We start from the raw sequence: 20,657 nt of genomic DNA on the forward strand, positions 1-20,657 counted from the left end.
CGTAAAACTTAAATATTCATTTTATCCTTTAACAGACAATTTCAGACATATATATATATATATATATATATATATATATATATATATATATATATATATATATATATATATATATATATATATATATATATATATATATATACCATCAGGGACAAAATTTATTTCCTTTTAATGAAATTAGTATCGTAAATGTCTTCAGAATGAAAGGACAATTTGAATACAGTTTTTTCAATAAATTAAAAAAAGAAAAAAAAGAATGTTATTTTCTGTATGCTCCAGGTTTGAAACTCGATGAAACTGTGTACGCTTCAACGTTATTCTTAAAATAAATTTGGCCAAATTTAAAGAACTTTTGTCGCTGACTGTACATAGACTTTTTTTTTTTTTACGTTTGAAGTGGAAAATCTTGCACACAATTTGAACACCTCATATAGGTATCTTAGTGAACCAACCACAACCTTTTTTTATTTTCCTTCTACGTCAAATAAGGTATGGGAGTCCTAATAAACCACCCCACTCCAACACTGAAACACATCATTACTTATTTTCCTAAACTGTGCAAAAATCAGATAATTGGTAGCAGTTCTTAAAATAAAAGTCACGTTAAAAAAAAAAAAAAAAACTTGCTTTCAACACTCCCTGCTTTTCAGTTAAAAGTCTCAAAAATACAAGAGAATTATTCGAATTTTCTTAGAATATAGTATCGCTGAAAATAATGAAATACAAACTTATAATTAACCGAATATAAACTAGGAAAATTCTAATTTAACAAATTTTAACACTCTTTTAAATAAGAATTTACAAACCAATACATAATTTCGCATTTCAGTAAGTTTTGTAATGTAATTTCTTTAAAATTTTCCCCGTATTGATCTAGATATTTGGCGTTCCGAATGATTGGAGTTTGAATACTTTATAGTGTTGGCCACGTAAAGGTGCCGATATTCGATACGAGAAATATACTTTTTTGAGATCAGACGAAAAAATTTAACGTTTCTCGTAGCCAACAGTAATTCACACAAGTCTTAGCTCTCAAACAGTGATTTAGTGTTACATGATCTATATATATTGATAAACTTATTGTACGAACGTAATGAAGAGCGCTTATCAACGTTTAAGAGTATTCATCCCGGCGAAATTAAAATACAGCTAATTTTACAATAATTATGTGATATCTTCAAATAGATAAAAGATAATTGAATTGTGGAACAAGAGCGCCCTAGACAATATTATTTTGCGTGAGGTACCGTTATCACAAGTCACCTAGTGACTTTCCGTTTTCAGCTGTTTAGAAACGCGAAAATAAATGCCGATTTTTCAAAATGGCTCGAAATCGAAAGCAGATAAGTGAGTCGTGATAACGGTTTCTCATGTAAAATAATATTGTCTAGGGCGCTCTTGTTCCACATTTCGATTATCTTTTATCTATTTGAAGATATCACATAATTACTGTAAAATTAGCGGTATTTTAATTTCGCCGGGATGAAGACTATTAAAGCCACGGAAGGCTTGATTTGATTTGATTTTTGAGTTTAGTGTCCCGTTCAGCAAAGAGGCTATATGAGATGTTCACGTACAGTTTAACGTGAAATCCCGCCGAGTATCAAATCCGGATCTCCTACGCTACAGCCGCGTACGATAATCGCTTAGCCACAAGGGAGCTCAGATACGAAAGATATGACACAATATACGCCAATAATAAATATGGTTTAAATGTTGTTATATCTATCCCTTCTTAGATCTCTCATAATGCAGAAGAATTTAGATAATTTCTAGATAAAATTACGAAAACAATCAGGACGTAAGTTTTGTACATAAATTTACACAATGAGACAAGGCGTTTTCTGAGACGAGTCGAGAAAACGTAATTTGTCGTCTCGTCTCGTGGACAACACTAATTATTTGAGTTATAGATACTAAAACCACTTGACGTGACAGCTCTTTGTGGGTCTGAGCCGCTCCAGCGCCATCTATTAGCGACCGGTTGAACTAGGTCCAGTCTAGCGATGAACACGTGCCGCCCTGTCTCTAACACACGTAGCAGGATCTTTCTATACCTAGTGGCCGTCACGTGACTCCCCAGTTCGCCTCACGACACTGAGTGGACGACACCGGCCGGGAACCGAACCCAGGAGCACGCAAACATCAGTCCAGCGTTCTAATCACTAAAGTGTGACGTCTCTTTGAGTTGTACTGGATAGTTCAAAATCAATACTCAAATGCTTTGAGGGGGCGCGGTGGCACAGTGGTAGAGCGTTCATCTCCGGTTCCTGGGGTCCCTGGTTCGATCCCAGCTCGCGCCGTGTGGACTTTGTGGTGGCCAAACATCGTGCTCGTAGGTTTTCTCGGGGTTCCCCCACTTTCTTCATTCCACCGTTTCATTCATTTCTCATAATCACCGTCTCCTTTAGCCTAACCAGCATAATCGTGCGACGTAAAACTAAAGATTTCATTTTTTTCAAATGCTTTGAACTACACAGAAACTTTCTGTAAATAAATACGTTGTCAGTGCATTGAGTATCGGTAAAAGTAAGATCGGCTTATGATATAAGTATCAAGTAACACGGAAATATCTTTCGTTCTTTTTCTTTTTTTTTATTATTCAACGGAATTCGATACTTGTAAAAGATGAAGTAAAAGAGAGATAATATATATGTACATATTATCACTGCATACTATTCAGTATAGATACTTAAATAAGAGAAAAACATGGAATATAATAAAAATCTCAAACGCACCTGCCGTCTGACGCCAGTGCACCCATTTTTCTATAGTTTTTGTTAAAATTTTTATTTTTACTTTTTTTCTTTCTTTAAATCGAGTTCCTGAAATTAAAACAGAACACTTGCACGCTACGTGAATGGGTCGCTAGAAAATTACTCTAAATAATTTATTTGGAATAATCTTTTTTAATCGATATTAACAGTTGATAATGTTTAAATCGATATTTCCTCTGAGTTTCCATTTCCAAGGACTTCTATCAAAATATAATTAATATTAATAAATTCGTGAATTATATCAGAATTAATTCCAGTTATCAAAAGACACTTTAAAATAATCAAGAAATATTTTTCAAGATGGCTGCTACTAAAGGATTGCGTGATATTGTTTCGCGGCATTCCAAGGACGGCTGATTGTTTGATTCTCGAACCACTTTTTTTTCTTGTTTCAAACAAAACAAAAAAATAATATATTTTTATTCCTACGTACATATATAAAGAAAGAAAACTCCCAAACCACAAAAAACAAAGATATTTGTGTGTGTATGTGTGTGTTTTTTTTATATATAATTCTTGCAAGCAAGTTGCCCCACCCTTGAAAATATTTATAAAAAAATTCTCACAAAAAATGTTAACAAATGTATGTAATACCAGCAGACGTTGGCTGGCACGAATGAAGCCTTTTCACCTTTTTACATACAGAACGAGTTTTTTTTTTTTCAAACAAAAAAAAATGGCTGACTATATAATTCTGTGTAAGGACTTAGATTTTGTAGAAATTAATTTCTTCAGGAGGACAAAGTGTGATGGAATTGGGAAATGGGTTTCCCCAATATTTTTCGTAAAATTTTATGAGTAATTGATAGTGTTTCAACGACATGATTCTTCAAATTAAAATTAATATCACGCGTTTTCCTCGTGTTTAGTGAATATAAATTTATTAACTTGTATAGTTCCAGGTACAAAACGTTGGCCATTTTATTCTAAAACACTGCTGACCAAGTGACAACCCGCGATAACCAGAGTAAGACTGGCTATCATAATATATTTACATACCTGAATCGAGATTTGACTTTTTTAACGGTAAAAATATGTTCTTTAACGTTTTGGTAATCAAACCTATTCTGTCCATTGGTAACCGGCTGTTTATTTATTTATTTATTTAGAAAAATGCAGTTTTTAGTTCATTTCATATACCTTTATGTGAGTAATTTTCTCACTCAGCACTCTTCTGCTAGTTTGTATCCTCGATATAAAATATTAATTCTAAATTTGATACACACTCACAAGATGATTAACAAAGTGGTTGCAGTGATTAACAAAGTGGTTTTCCACATGATCGCAGTTGACGCTGGTCGCAATTGTCATATATCGGTGTTGTGGTAACATAAGACAGCACTAAAGCACAAGCATGTGGATTCTGTGGTTGGAACACGCAATTCTTAAGAAAATAATAAACCAGTATATTTGTACATTTTAAAATATCTGTCAATCTTGCTATTTCACATCGTAATAATGATACTTACGGGTTCTGTACAATTTGTGGTCCCCAAAATGATTATCTCCGAAAATAAAGAGAAATTTCTCTAAAATTGATCTTCCTGGTTTGACTGAAAATGACATACTACAGATACGCAGTGACGGATTTACGTATAAGTGAAACAAGCTTTATCTAAGCTTCACCCTCTTGGGGGGTCCCACCCTTTTGCAAAATAAGATTTTAAAAAATAACAGTGCGCTTTTATGATGTAAATAATGGGGCCTCTCCTGCTAGTCTGCTCCTTAAAATGTCAGTTGACTAAGGATAGCTTGCCAGATTAAAGACCCGATTACACTGAGAAAAATCCGTTCTCCGGACAGCGGTATATTGTACAAATATACGGAATCATCTTGCTTACTACATAAATCAGTATGGAGGATGCCGTATGCTACATAGGCACTGCCCTTAGATGTTACATCATGCCGTTGCAAGATGTTTGGCATCTAACAGTTTTCCGTATATCACGTGCATATACTTATGTTACCTTCTTCAGCTATATTTATATACGTCCATTTGTATGTGAGATCCTGACCGCTATATTGTTTCATACGGGAAGTACGTATAGATGGAACACTTATACAGAAAGTATTATAAAACATGCGCATGTAACATAAGATTTTATGTACGTCACATAGAATTTTTTTTCAGTGTACCTTCTATAGCTTGGAACTCATGAAACATAAATCCAGCTCTGCAGATACATTATTTAACTTAACAAGTATTACTATAGTGCATTATCCGAGCTCAAAGTCAACGCTACAGCATCCCGCTGCTAATAAGCAAATTATATCTAAGAGATAGGATACAATACAATTAAAAAAAACAGTCACATAATTGGAAAAACAAAAAGTCACTCTAACAAAATTTTCTTTTTCTAATTCACAGGAGAGATATTCACGAAAGAGGCTTTAGATCGGGAGACTAAGGCGGTCTACGAAATCACCGCAGAAGCAAGGGACCAAGGTACTCCTCCACGCAACGCCCGAGTTCCGGTGAAAGTGATGGTCACGGATGTGAACGATAACTCTCCAGTAATCGTTGACCCTGAGGACGATGTGGTGAGTGTCCGAGAAGAACAGCCAGCAGGCACGGAGGTCGTGAGGATCAAGGCCGTAGACAGAGACGAGGGAAACAACGCTACCATCACTTACTCCATTGTCAAAGGTAAGTGTATTTCATTTCGAATCAAAACATTACACTATATGTGATTACTAAAGAAGCTGGTTTATAAGTTACAGGGTGATGTTGAATGTGTGATATTGAGTAAGTACCATCTTGTTGAACGTAACCTTCCGTTAACTCGTTCCAAAAATCCCTTGAATTATAAAGCATAAATTTCAGTGTTTGGAAAAAGAGGGTCGCAACAGTTTAGTATGTAAGCAGACATTGCACACTAAACACAAACTTTTCTACAATTCAGTGTAATGGCGTACTTAAAAATTCGTCAAATTCAAGTCCCCGAGTTTATATAATATCAGATGTTTCTATACAAATCTTAACAAAAATAAATGTTTATTTTTGCATATGTTGCTCAAAGGGGAGTCCAAAAAAAAAAAAAAAAACATTATACACCATTAGCGCGCCATAGACGCACGCACTTGCATTACCAACATGTATGAAAGGTTTCTTTCATCATACATCTTGAAAGAATTTTTTGCCCACACACGTACCAACGTGCTGTCCAACATACTAAAAGTAGTTGGAGAAATGTGGAGGACGAGGAAACGCGTGCTTTTTCTTTCTGCAACTGCACGACCTTGGCATGCGACGGAGGAGAGACTCACGTGATTTCTTCCGCTGTCGTGATTGGCGGACCTAAATATAAAACAGCCACCTTGCATGAACGAGCCCATACACGGTAAACATGCACGCAGAACGGCAAAAACATCAAACATGTTTTCAGAAGATTTTGAAAACTTTCAACATGAATGAACGAGGCCATACACGATCAACTTGCCTGTGGTTTTATCATTTTTCATACAAGTCGGGCTGTTTCTTCAGGCATGTGTTTACGTGTATGGGCTGCTATTGATGCAGCAGTGTTTCGACAATACCAAAGCTTTTCCCTCATCTTAGTATGTTTTGTTTTAATTATTGGCGTATCCTGATAAGTCATACCTTGTCCATAAACGACGTTATAGTGACAATGTCTAGTCGTACAAAAAAAGACAATAACAGATTTGAATTTCCTATTGCGGTTCCTTCACTTGATACGTCGAATATTTATTTGTTTTCTTTCCTGTCAGATCGATTCTCTTGCAGTTATCTACTTATATAGTAAAATGCTAGGTTTATATGTGTATGGCCAATTCTCGAAAACCACGAGGGCTAGAAACATGCCATTTTCGCTGGTCGATTCCAAATTTTGTATACATTTGCCAGTTATCATTCAAATTAAAAAAAAAAAAAAAACTTGACTTTATTTTTTAAATTCGTCATTTTAGGCGTTGTTTTGATCCTATTAGTTCAATATTGCCACTAGGATGTTAAGACTGATACCCTTGTGAAAGGCAACCAGTAAAGAAGCTACGTATAGCGGGTTGATGGACATTTCAGGCGCTTTGCTTTAATCTGAGTGACAGAAACCTATTGCAATCTGGCAACTTCGAAGGCTTGTGGATTCACAATGAGGCGTACTCGGATATGGAATTATAAGAAAAAAATATTTGCATTTGCTATAAACTATTACTTATCCAAGTTTACCACAAACTCACCCCAACATTCTATATATTAAAATATTACATGTATATGTTTGTCGATAGCAATTTACCCCCTGTGAGAGTCTTCCTGTTCTTTACTTGTGTCCGTAAAAGGACTTGCACAGATATAGTGAGAAGTGGGAAGGAAATTCACGATCATATTAGAACTATGCGTTGTATAAATAGTGCAGGTTCAGTTAGCTTATATATTGAAATGCTGCGTTTATAGGTTTATGGCTAATTCTTTTCAACAATGAGATTTCGGAAGCCACAAGTACTAAAAGCATGCTGTATTCGCTGGTTGATTTCAAATTCTGTATAGATTTGCCAGTTCTCATTCAAACTTTCGAAAAACGTACTGTTACTTTTTTGTTCAACGTTTTAAAGGTCGTTTTGAGCCTATAAGATTAACATTGTCGCCAGGGTGTTGTTATGGTTGATACCCTTACGTTAGGCAACCAGTAGAAGAGCTATTATACAGTGGGTTGATGGACATTGTAGGCGCTTTGCTTCAATCTGAACGGCAAAATCTATTCCATGCTTTACAAAATGATAATCATGACTTGTTCTGTATGGTTGCGAAAAATGGTCGCTTACTCTAAGGGAAGAACGTAGACTGAAAGTATTTGAGAACAAGATCCTGAGACAAATATTCGGATCCAAGAGAGAAATGGGAATGGGATTGGCGGAAACTTCATAACGAGGAATTGCATAATTTATACCGTTTACCAAACATTGTTAGAGTAGTGAAATCTAGAAGGCTCTGGTGAGCAGGTCACGTAGTCAGAATGTAAGAAAGTAGAAACGCTTTCAAAGTTTTAACTGGAAGACTAATCGGAAAACGACCATTAGGAAGACCTAGGCGCAGATGGAAGGACAACATTAAGATAAATCTCGAAGAAATAGGAATACAAAGTAGAAACTGAAGCCAGTTGGCTAATTATAGAAGTTATTGTAGAACTTTTGTGAATCTCCGAGTTCCATAGGTCATATAGTTAATTAGTTAGTGTTAGTTATTAGAAGGGCTCTGTTTCGTCTGGTCCTGTACGCAGCCCTAGAGATGGTTGATCAGCTATGTTGTAAATGCAGTGTAGGTAGAAATCTACATTTAAGCCCTTAGGAGATTCTGTCAGCACAATTGGACCCAAATGCATTGAATGATGTAGTCTTTAATTCTCTTCTCGTGTTTTCTCTTTTCTCCACATTTCATTCGTTATTGCTACCGTCTCCCTTAGCCTCGGAATAATCGTGGGACATTGCACTAGAAATTTTGTTTCATTCTAATCCTCTGCAAATAAAAGTGAATGAATATACTAACTGACATTCAAAGATTAATTTTTTCATACACATGAGTCAGGAAACATGTAAATTCGTTAAAATTTCAAATTCGGTTGTTTTTTATTACAAAAAAATCCCGATTATCCGGGATGATCCGTAGTGGAGATTATCGACGAGTATCGCGAATTTTTTTTCTTTAACCCTGTTCCAGTCGCGCTCAATTATTTTTCATAAGTAGTCGCTGCGGACTGACACTTCGCATGCAAATAAGTATTGTATGTTCTAAAACATAAGAATAAATTGCATTAAAAAAATCAATATTTCCAACAATAGTGAACGTTACGAAGTGCAACTCTACTCTGATAAACAGAAGCCGATTGTTGTAAGGTAGGAAAAACGGGAATTGGGAAGAATGATTTGCGTGGTAGTAAATTACATTCATTGTTCACTGCAGACTGAGAGTCCGCGGGAACCACTGGAGAGTTAATTACGACCCCCCCCCCCCCAAAAAAAAAGCCAGCAATCGGGAAAATAGGGCCAAGGTGCGATGGTCAAAAATACAATATAGAATAAATTTGAGTTGAGTTGATTTTGAGTTTCACATCCCTTTCAGCAGCGAGTCTAAATGAGATGGGGCCTAATGATTAACATGGAACACATGAGCTCCCGCCGGGAAGTAGAATAAAGAAAGGCGTTTCTAAAGCAAGAAGCAAAATCGAGTAACAGACTTTTCTTTAAAAGGCGTAACTGAACACTTTTTTTTTTAACATTGCAGTATTATTTTTCGTTTACTGTTCTTTATTTTAGTGATTTAGACGTGGAGCGAAGGTTTTTGCTGTACTGCTGCACATATTTTAAATGTATAATGTTTACCATGCAATAAAATATAGTTTTTATACTAATTATTTTCCTGTTTGCACCTCATTTTTAGTCCTCCTTTTTCAGAATATTCGCGATTTTCGCTATCCACGGTGCCCTTGCCAGCCAATTCCGCAGATAAGGACCGCGGTGGCTCGGTGGTAGAGCGTTCACCTCTGGTGCATGGAATCCTTGGTTCGATCCAGCTCGCACCAAGTGAACTTTAGGGTGGACATACTATACTGTGTGCGTAGGTTTTCTCGGTGTTCACCCGTATCCTCCCACTTTTTCATTCCACCAATTCATTCATTTCTCACTATCACCGTCTTCTTTAGCCTAACTGGCATAACCGTGGATCGTAAAACTTAGAAGATTTCATTTCATTTCATTTCCAATTCCGCGGGATAATCGTGGCTTTACTGTATTTGTTTGTTGCAATTAGAATACCCTCTTTCATTTGCAAGGTGCGTCATAATGACGTGAAACACTTCTAAACTTTAGCAGATGCATTTTTGTGTTCTCCGTTAAGATGAGACATTGACATCTCTTGTACCTCGTTCGTTCACTTTTCTTTGTTTTTTCCTTCTTTTTTCTCTCCGTTTGGCCATTATTCATTGTCTCACGTCCTCATTGTTTGCTGTTTCTGCTAAAAAAATTTTTAGCCATCTTTTCTCTGACGGAATTAGATAAACAGGGAAATGGTCAGACTTGATTATTGACATTTCTTTAACGTCCTTTACTTTTTTTATTATTATTTATTTTTAAATAAAGTGTTTCCGATTTTTCCTTTGTATGTGTATGTGTTGTTTCCTTTTCGGCTTTTTGATTTTCGTCTTGAAGGCAAAGAAAGATAAATACCATTTCTTTTGAATAATTGAGATTAAACAGCGAATGGAATGGGAAAACAAGGCTCGGAGATTCAAGTGTCAATACTTCGACAAGTGTTCAACTCTCTTAATTGACTACTTAGCTACGTTCCCTGACTCTCTCGCTCTTTTAATACGTCTATTTGTGTGTGAGCAAGCGAGAGAGAGAGAGAGAGAGAGAGAGAGAGAAAATGTAAAAGGCAAACTGGCTACAGAGGTTTCTTCATATAGAATAGGGAAGAGTTGCCAGGCGTGTGAGGAAAAATTCAGTATGCTGTTGCAGAGTTGCCAGGTATTTATTGAAAAAAAAACAGTATAATAATACAGTAGCTATTGAGGATTGATTGGTTATGTAAGACCACAGTCAAAAGCTGATGATCAGAAGCCTTGTCTATAGCGGGTTCGAAAAAATGAAATGAAATCTTTCAGTTTAACGTCCCACGATTATGCTTGTTAGATTAAGGGAAACGACGATTAAGAGTCTTCATCCCGGCGAAATTAAAATACCGCTAATTTTACAGTAATTATGTGATATCTTCAAATAGATAAAAGATAATTGAAATATGGAACAAGAGCGCCCTAGACAATATTATTTTGCGTGAGGTACCGTTATCACAAGTCACCTAGTGGCTTTCCGTTTTCAGCTGTTTAGAAACGCGAAAATAAATGCCGATTTTCAAAATGGCTCGAAATCGAAAGCAGATAAGTGAGTCGTGATAACGGTATCTCATGTAAAAATAATATTGTCTAGGGCGCTCTTGTTCCACATTTCGATTATATTTTATCTATTTGAAGATATCACATAATTACTGTAAAATTAGCGGTATTTTAATTTCGCCGGGATGAAGACTCTTAAAGCAAGTGAATGATGATGGAAGAATTGATGGAATGAGAGAGTGGGAGGAAACGGGAATACCCCCAGAAAACCCACGAACACGATGTTGTCCACCGCAAACTTACCTCGCCGGGAATCGAACTGGGGGCCTCTCGCATCAGAGGCAAGTGGTCAATCACTGAGCCCCCGTGCCCCCCGTAGCGGGTTTGAATCCCGCTTACGGCATGGATGTCATGTATTGTCTCTTCATATTGTTGAGTATCGAGAACAGAATCATGTGTTATAAAATAAACCGAGATTATGAGACTACATGAACTCCGAACTACGCATGGAGTATCCACTGCAGTTGATAAGAACATACGGAGCGTTGAAAGCAAGTGGCCTATGTTACAAAAGCATTATTTGAAGATAAGTGGCCTCAAAGAGTTACCTCTCTCATGATTAGAATATGTACTGTTAGAATACTTTTGTATATAGCTTCTCAGTCAGTTGAGAAACGCATATCGCACTTCTCCAACAAATAATTCTACATTGTTCTGACCTGTGGGTACCAACAGGCCCGTATCCAAGAGGGGTCTAGGGAGGCGCCCCTATATTTTTACGCTTCCTCTAAAATTTTCACGGTAGGCTTGCAAATGAACTATAATATGATGATGAAATATAATATGGTTCGATCGGGTCCCCTCCCTAACTTCTATCGGGCCCACCTACATTTTTGGGCTGGCTACCGGCCTGGGTACCAATACCTCAAAAACATCAAAAGTTTAGCATAAACCAGTCTTGCTGACAATGGCTCATATGTATCTTCATACAAAATCACCTATGACAGAATATATCCTACCTCACCACACAAAATCGTCTGCAAAAGCCTCGTTGTACGGTATTACTACATAGACCGGATCATACGTTTGTTGAGAACACTCACAGCAGTACGAATTTGAGAGTGAAATACACGTATTGTGGTTGACCTTTACACTGATACGTAAGAGCTGGGATACGATGAATGAAAGTTTGTATTTGAATTCTTCCCCATTAATTACCAATTTTTGAAAGTAAACAGTAATGAACAATATAGGAAATTTAATAAGTATGACATCTTGTACTTACAAGATATTATAATACAAGATATCTTGTACTTAGGTTCTTTTGTAGCGCAAAGATCTCTGGATGCTGATTTGACTCATCGTAATCGTAAGCACTAAAATTTCTGGACTAGATGAAAGCGTTAAAACCAGTTGTTGATCTTGTGGCATTATGACATGTATTTTCCACAACTTTAATCTGTTTGTAATATTGATATTCAGAAAATGAGGTATGAAGTGTGAGGTACAGTGAAATTTATTTTTCCTCTAGAGTTATTTGGAGTTCCTTACTTAACCGAGCAAATGTAGGTTAATGGTTAGGGTTCTTGGTTTGCAGTAGGGCTAATTCCGGATACGATTGCGGTAGTCGGCCGTCTTTATTAATGCTGGGATGGCACCTTTAGATATACGCCGTGGTCCACTTCTTCGTTTTTCCATTCCCACTGTCAATGTCCTCATTGTCATTGTCTGGCGCGCGTGTCTTTGGTGAACGAGGTCCTGGGTTCGATTTTCAGTGGGAGAACACCAAAAGCATTTACAGTGGTTCTATACTAGGATTAGGAATTAGATTTCTGGGCTTTCGGCATCTATGGCCATGTTCGCCCGTCACTAGAATTACGATTATGAATTAGATTTCTGGGCTTTCGGCATCTATGGCCATGTTCGCCCGTCACTAGGATTAGGATTAGGAATTAGATTTCTGGGCTTTCGACATCTATGGCCATGTTAGCCTGTCACTAGGATTAGGATTAGGAATTAGATTTCTGAGCTTTCGGCATAAAAAAAGCTTTTACACGTTTTCGACTGAACCGGGAATCTAAACCGGAATGTAGTCTATGAATGTATAGTGCTGCCAAAATATCTTGAGCCGTGGCAAATATGCGATCTAAAAACTCACACCCTCGACACAACCCTGGCTTATGGTTGAGCCAATAAGGATTCAGCTGTTGCTAAGCGAGAGAGCCTTAGCCAAGGGAGTGGAATTCCTTCAGTCGATAGCAGCGCTCGGAACGGAAGACTAGGTATCAAGTCAATGTGGTATATTTATAGTTCCAAACTTGCCACCATAAATTCGTAAGGCGAAACGGGAAAGTAGAAAAGGACGCATCCCATTGCGCATTGCATCAAGAAGGAAAATGATAACAGGTTTTAGAAATCAGCCACTTCCGGTTTTAACGTTGATCGTTGCAATCAATTAAGCCTCTCCAAGAATAAACTAATGGAAGTCTTAACTCTGTACTAAAACCGGGAGTGGTAGATATCTAGTACCACTTCCGGTTTCAGTGTTGCGAAAATATTATACCATACAAGCAAATCACTATCTTTTCACGTAGTGTACACATGATACAGCTACTTCTTACTTTCTCATTTTCTGTTGCATTGGTTTTGACCAAAGGAGATCCTTCCTTTAGAAATAGAATAAAATATTCTTTTCTTTTCCCTTAAAAGAAAGTAAAAGAAAAAGAGAATAGGTTATTTGTTTTTTACTCTGAATGTTTTCTTCTCTCCTTTTAAACGCTTTTGAATGCGATGAGAGTCAATGGAAACGATGTTTTCATTTCTGTCGATGGATAAGCCGATCACTTGAAGCTCCGAAATTTCCCTTCTGGCTGTTGTGATTGTGTCCTCTTCTTGCAGGGAGGCTCTTTCTACATTGTGGGTGGGAAGTGTTTGACCAACACTAACGGATTTTCTTATAGGAAGGAAGATGGAGCTTCTTTTATTTGAATGTGGATGGATTCTTGTTTTTGTTTCATTGTTGAAGAGTGTTTTTTACCGTTATTAATACTTCTTGATGACATTTCTGGACAGACAGTTAATGGTGATTTCTGTAAGCAGATGGGTTTAAGAGTCTTCATCCCGGCGAAATTAAAATACCGCTAATTTTACAGTGATTATGTGATATCTTCAAATAGATAAAAGATAATTGAAATATGGAACAAGAGCGCCCTAGACAATATTATTTTGCGTGAGGTACCGTTATCACAAGTCACCTAACAGCTTTCCGTTTTCAGCTGTTTAGAAACGCGAAAATAAATGCCGATTTTCAAAATGGCTCGAAATCGAAAGTAGATAAGTGAGTCGTGATAACGGTTTCTCATGTAAAATAATATTGTCTAGGGCGCTCTTGTTCCACTTTTTGATTATCTTTTATCTATTTGAAGATATCACATAATTTCTGTAAAATTAGCGGTATTTTAATTTCGCCGGGATGAAGACTCTTAAGAATTTTTGCCTATCTTTTTCCATAGAAAGTTGTGAAGTATGATGCGAAATCTAGTGTTATTATTTGTTTACGTTGGTGATTTTTCAAAACACTAAACTCTTTGTTGTAGCGCGAAGAAGACCATACATTTATCACCACAGCATTGTTGATGTTTTGTGTTCATTTTTAAATCTTGTGTTCTCCGTTATTGTTTTTTGGTGCCTATCAGCTTTATCACGTACAAGTTCAAATACATTAGGCATGCTTTGTTGATTGTTTATATCTGCAAAATGCATGAATAAACATACATCATATTGTCACAGTTGATAACAACAGGTACTGAACCTCGAGGAAGCAACTTGCTTCTATGTTTAGTGCTTTTAAAACTTCGTTCACATCTCTTCTAGTAAATTAAAAATTCAAATATAACCTTTTCCTTCTACGACAAATTGTTTTGTAGTTAATTTTCTAAGTAACGATGTATTGTCATTGATTACTGTCAATAGTGTTCACAACAAGCCGTGAAGTCGCGCCAACAATTATCGTCTTTAATTCTTATTAGTCACGTCGCAGTTGGGCGACACTCCTCGATTACCCATAATTCAATGTCGACAGACAATTCAATATTGAAACTAGGAAACAAGATCGATAGTGTTTGATAATACAAATGTGAACAGCGATCTTACTTTATTATTTTTATCGGTAACTCTTTACTTTGGGCAAGGCAGTGATACGCTGTCACTGTTAATATTATTCACGGGTTGTCACTGATTCTTTGTTGTTCCTTATTCACACAAGGTGACCAGACGTCCCGTTTTAGCCGGGACAGTCCCTTATTTTCAACCGTTGTCCCGTTTTTTTCTGATTCTCAAACGGGACGCCTAAATGTCCCGTTTTTAAGCAAACATGACCCAGGTGTCCCGTAATTATTATTCAAAATATAAATGGTCAATGCTAATACTACACTCTTCCGTACCAACACTCATTGCGAAGGTTTAGCCGTGCCTAGAATTTCTGAACATTCGAATGAGAATTGAGTGTTCTGTGGTTCAAGTGGGAATTTTGAGTGTTGAAGTAGTTAAAAGTATTGTTGGGTAGTACTTAAGTTAGAAATGCTGTGTTATCATTCTTACTTGTGTACTTTGTAAATTGAAAAAACTGCTTCGTCCCAAAATGCAATGTGGAAGGTTTCCCCTTCCCCCCCGTCGCCGATTCGTATGCGTCCCGTTTTTGAAAGTAAAAGTTCTGGTCACCTTGTATTCACATAGATATTCGTCGCTAATGTCGTTGCCGTTCCTGATACACATAGTATTGCCAAGCGAGCGTCAGCGAGTGAAGGCGGGTTAGAGCTCCGCAGGCCCGTATCCAGGGGGGTCTAGGGGGGCCCGGCCCCCCTAAATTTTTGCTGGCCTCCTTAAATTTTTACAGTAGGCTTGCAAAAGAACTATAATACGGTGATGAACTATCATATGGTTGGATCGCCCCCCCCTAACTTCAGCCGCCCCCCCCCCTACATTTTGGGGCTGGCTACGGGCCTGGAGCTCCGCAGGGCACGTTATTTTCTGTCTTTCGTTCTTGGGAACTGTAACTGTAACTGCGGGAACCGGTTTAGATGAATCGGTTATTGTCACTGCCTTGCCTAAAGTAGAGACTTGCCTTTTTTCTCATATTTTCGGGACATTGCACAGCATTGACTTTTCGTAGTGGGGGCCGCGATGGCTCAGGGGTAGAGAGTTTACATCTGGTGCGTGAGGTCCCTGGTTCGATCCCAGCTCACGCTAAATGGGCTTTGTGGTGGACAAACACCGTGTTCGTGGGTTTTTTTGGGGTTCTCCCGTTTCCTTCCAATTTCTACATTGTATCATTTCATTCATTTCTCATCATCACCGTCGTCTTTAGTCTAGCCGGCATAATCGTGGGACGTAAAACTGAAAGGTTTCATTTTATTTTTTAACTCTCTACAGAACTAAAACCGGAAGTAGTAGAAATGTACTGCGACGTCTTGTTTCAATACTGCTTTACATAGAGCAAAAACGATAAAAGTCCAGTTTTAACATTAATTCTTATAGAGTAAAAACGGTAAAAGTCCAGTTTTAACATTAATTCTTATAGAGTAAAAACGGTAAAAGTCCAGTTTTAACATTAATTCTTATAGAGTAAAAACGATAAAAGTCCAGTTTTAACATTAATTCTTATAGAGTAAAAACGGTAATAGACAACGACAAGCGGTTTTCTGCAGTCAATTAAGCACCACAAGAATATTTTCCATCTCCACTGTAATGTCTGTACTAAAACCGGAAGTGGTATCAGTATCCTACCATTTCTGGTTTCAATAATAATTGAGAAAATATCACAGCAGAGAAACCAAACTTCTTTACGTGGTGTACATGTGAGACTGCTACTTCTTTAGTTTCAAAGAGTACACTTATTCGACAGGCTCCATCAAATGTTATCAGAGGTAAAGAACTGTAGTTTCAACTGTACTTGTAAAAAGGCTTCGAAACTAAAGCTTTGTCCTTATAAAATAACTGCGAAGAATAAGAAATCACTGTTTATAGTGCAAAATACAGTTAAAAATCACACACACATATATCTAATAGTTCAACTTCGAAACACATCTGAAGAAGTCTAGAAAATCTAGTCTAGTCTAAAATGATTTTGTATTTTATTATTCTAATCCCAATTCAATATTAATATTAGCATTCATGTCAATTAGCATCTAATGAATTTTTGTGTGATTTTGTTTTTTCCAGGCAAGGACACTGATGGTTATGGAGCTTTCACGATTGATCCAACGAGTGGCGTAATCAAAACTCGAATGGTTCTGGATCATGAAGAAAAGCCTATCTATCGTCTGGCAGTCGCTGCTTCTGATAACGGGAATCCTCCTCGGCAGACCGTGAGGCTTTTGAGGGTTGAGGTGTTGGACCTCAATGATAACAGACCAACCTTTACTAGCTCCAGTCTCGTCTTTAAGGTAAGTGCAGTTTACTATTGCTCAAAGGGTTTACGTTTAATAAGCACTAATAAAATCTGTTAAAATGCGAAGGGATACTATATAATCTTCATTTTTCTAAAATTTCCCATATCTTTGTGGTGTACACAGTGCACCAAGTAAGTTCTATTGCAATCTCTATATTAATGCAAACAACAGTAATTGGAAATTATATTTAAAGTGTCCCCTGCAGACCCATCATTATACATACTTCTGTCATTCAGCAGGACTAGGGTATTTAGAACCGTAAGGAGGGGGCACAGAGCCGTCAGAGATTTCGGCGCCCGGGGCGAAGTAGAATATCATATATCAATGGATTTTTAAAAAATCAGTAGGAGTGATCAGTCGAAAAAAAAAAAAAGAAAGAAAAAAACCGACGTTTGTTAGATTAAGTTCTGATCCCTTAAGCTTTACAATTGTTTCAAGTTCGAAAATATTATTTCCTTTGTTTACCTTCATTTTTAATATTCCCACGCAATTAACAAATCATGTATACAGTAATAACTGTTTTAAGTAATAACCAGTTAAAACCTTTTGGTTGAGCTATCAAGATTTTTTTTTCTTTTTTCTTTTTCTTTTTCTTTTACCAAATTGTTTCTTTGCAAACATACAACAATATTGATTTAATAGGACGCCAATACTTTTACGGGGCGCCACGTCGTTTATTCTTTTCCAACATTTTCCCATTCTTTTTGCTTGTTCGGCGCCCTCTTGCTATCAGCGCCCTGCGCAACGGCCCCGCTTGTCCCCCGTAGCTACAGCTCTGGGAAGCGATGCTGGCATCTACGTTTTATTGTTTCAATAGATTTTCGTATTTAATTTTTCAAAAGAACGCGGGTCATTGTAAAGAGCTTTGAGGATCACCTCTGGTCCGCGGACCATACGTTGAAGACTCCCTGCTCTAAACAGTATTGCAACAAAAATTCTATTTAAGAGATTAATGATGAATGTGATTGAGCAAGATAACAATAAAAGAATACAAATAAAGAAAAATGCAATGAGTACAATGGGAGAAAGTATCAGGTTGTCTACGAGGTATTTTACAAGCTTGTTTCAGGTGAACAGAAGTTGCTGACCTATATCAACCTGCAATAATAAAAAGTCATGGCTCCCAATCTGGGCTTTTACGTAACTCTTCAGTTGAACCTGCTATAGCATTGCAATGCACTTCGACTGTGGTCTGCCTGCCTTCACAGAACATTAACTATAGATACCCTCAGGCGAGAAACAATCAACATTGCTAGAAATATTTCTTCTATTCGCATTGAGGGACTCTGACAGCTTTTGATATCAGATACCGCTGTCTCACTAGGCGTCCTACTTTCTCACACGAAAAAATAAAACACATACTTTTTAATCTTGACTTGATCAGACCTGTTCAGAGATGGTGTATTGGACTGGACGTCCATTGTCCGTTTTCATCCGGTTGTTTAGTCACACTACATCAACATAAACGGAGCCCTGTCGGATTTAACTTTTATCCTACTTGAATGGGCAAAGATGAACAGTTAATCTTTTTTTGTTTCGTGATCGAATCGTCCTAGGTTCAAATCCAGCCATTATACCGAGATATTTTCTATTTTTAGTCTCACCGCGAGAATGTTGGAATGGCACCTTGATATATAGCTAGCTATATTAAATTCAGCGTGCTTTCCAAAATATCTTTCGGGAAACGGTAGCTCAGTAGTAGAGGTCAATGGGACCCTGGTTCGCCTCTAGGTCATGTGAGTATATGGTAAATAACATTGTGTCCGTGAGTTTTCTCGGCGCTCTCCTCTTTATCTCAGATTCTCATTCCCTCAAGATTTTCACGAAAATATCCTTTCATTAATCATCTGCTTGACCAAATACAGAAATAGGAGGAGAGAAAATAGAACAGATGATTAATTTTCGATATCTGGGGAATACTATTAGTACTGAATGAAGTATGAAGGTGAAATAAAGGCAAGGATAGGAATGGTGAACGAAGCCTTTAGGAGAAAGAAAACATTATTTTGTGGGGTCCTGAATAAAGAGTTGAGAAAAAGATCTATAAAATGCTTCGTGTGGAGTATTGTACTGTATGGGACAGAAACATGGACATTACGCAAAAATTATGAAAAACAACTGGAGGCTTTAGAAATGTAGCTGGGTCGAGCAGAAAATGAATGGTGAGGGTGTTAGAAATGGTCGGGGAGGAAAGAACATCCCGGCGAAATTAAAATACCGCTAATTTTACAGTAATTATGTGATATCTTCAAATAGATAAAAGATAATTGAAATACGGAACAAGAGCACCCTAGACAATATTATTTTGCGTGAGGTACCGTTATCACAAGTCACCTAGTGCCTTTCCGTTTTCAGCTGTTTAGAAAGGCGAAAATAAATGCCGATTTTCAAAATGGCTCGAAATCGAAAGCAGATAGTGAGTCGTGATAACGGATTCTCATGTAAAATAATATTGTCTAGGGCGCTCTTGTTCCACATTTTGATTATCTTTTACCTATTGGAAGATATCACATAAATACTGTAAAATTAGCGGTAATTTAATTTCGCCGGGATGAAGACTCTTAAGAAGAGGAAGAGAAACTGGTTGGGACATTGGCTAAGGAGGAACTGTATCATAAGGGACGTGCTAGTGGGTATGGTGGCAGGAAAGAGAGGGAGTTGGTGATGGACACTACAATTGATGAACGACTTCAAAACAGAAAAGTCGTACGTGAAAATAAAGACATTAGCGGAAGACCGTGGAACATGGAAGCTTCTTAGTTGCGGCAAGTGGTCTGCCAATAATGGCAGAATACCTATGATGATGATGATGATGAATCATCCGCTTTCTTTAGACTAAGGGTCATATCGGTAAGACATTAAGGTAAAGACAATGTTTCATTTTTTCTTTTATAGCTAACGTCTCTCTATTATGTCCTGCAAACTAAATGAGATATTGTAGGTAGTAATGGAAGAATTGGCCTAACTGTGTGAAAAAATCCACGGATACAATCTTGTCCACCTACTGCCCAACCCCATAGTCCATATGATGACATTTGCTTTTGCGATTCATAATGAGACTCACATTTGCTTTTGCTATTTATAATGAGACTCACATTTGATTTTGTTATTCATAATGAAAATCACATTTGCTTTTGCTATTTGTAAGGAGACTCTCATCCGCTGTTGCTGTTCATAGTGAGACTCACATTCGCTTTTGTTATTCATATTGAGACCCACATTCGCTTTTGCTATTCATAATGAGACTCACATTTGCTTTTGCTATTCATAATGAGACTCACATTTGCTTTTGCTATTCATAACGAGACTCACATTTGCTTTTGCTATTCATAACGAGACTCATATTTGTTTTTGCTGTTCATAATGAGACTCATATTTGCTTTTGCTATTCATAGTGAGACTCACATTCGCTTTTGTTATTCATATTTAGACCCACATTCGCTTTTGCTATTCATAATGAAACTCACATTCGCTTTTGCTATTCATAATGAAACTCACATTTGTTTTTGCTATTCATAATGAGACTCTCATCTGCTGTTGCTATTCATAGTGAGACTCACATTCGCTTTTGCTATTCATAATGAAACTCA

General features: G+C 37.2%; 1 protein-coding gene across 1 annotated transcript in view; it reads left to right on the forward strand.

Annotated features, from left to right (window-relative positions):
* ds (dachsous cadherin-related 1) overlaps nt 1–20,657 on the forward strand; it is a 635,615-nt gene that overhangs the window by 521,601 nt on the left and 93,357 nt on the right. The window contains exons 7-8 of the mRNA XM_081758114.1: nt 5,146–5,424; nt 16,838–17,061. Coding sequence (XP_081614240.1) covers nt 5,146–5,424; nt 16,838–17,061 — 503 coding nt within the window. The remainder of the gene's footprint in view (nt 1–5,145; nt 5,425–16,837; nt 17,062–20,657) is intronic.

This window comes from Thermobia domestica, chromosome 5 (assembly GCF_964235325.1).
Source record: "Thermobia domestica chromosome 5, izTheDome1.hap1.1, whole genome shotgun sequence".
Lineage (NCBI taxonomy): Eukaryota > Metazoa > Arthropoda > Insecta > Zygentoma > Lepismatidae > Thermobia > Thermobia domestica.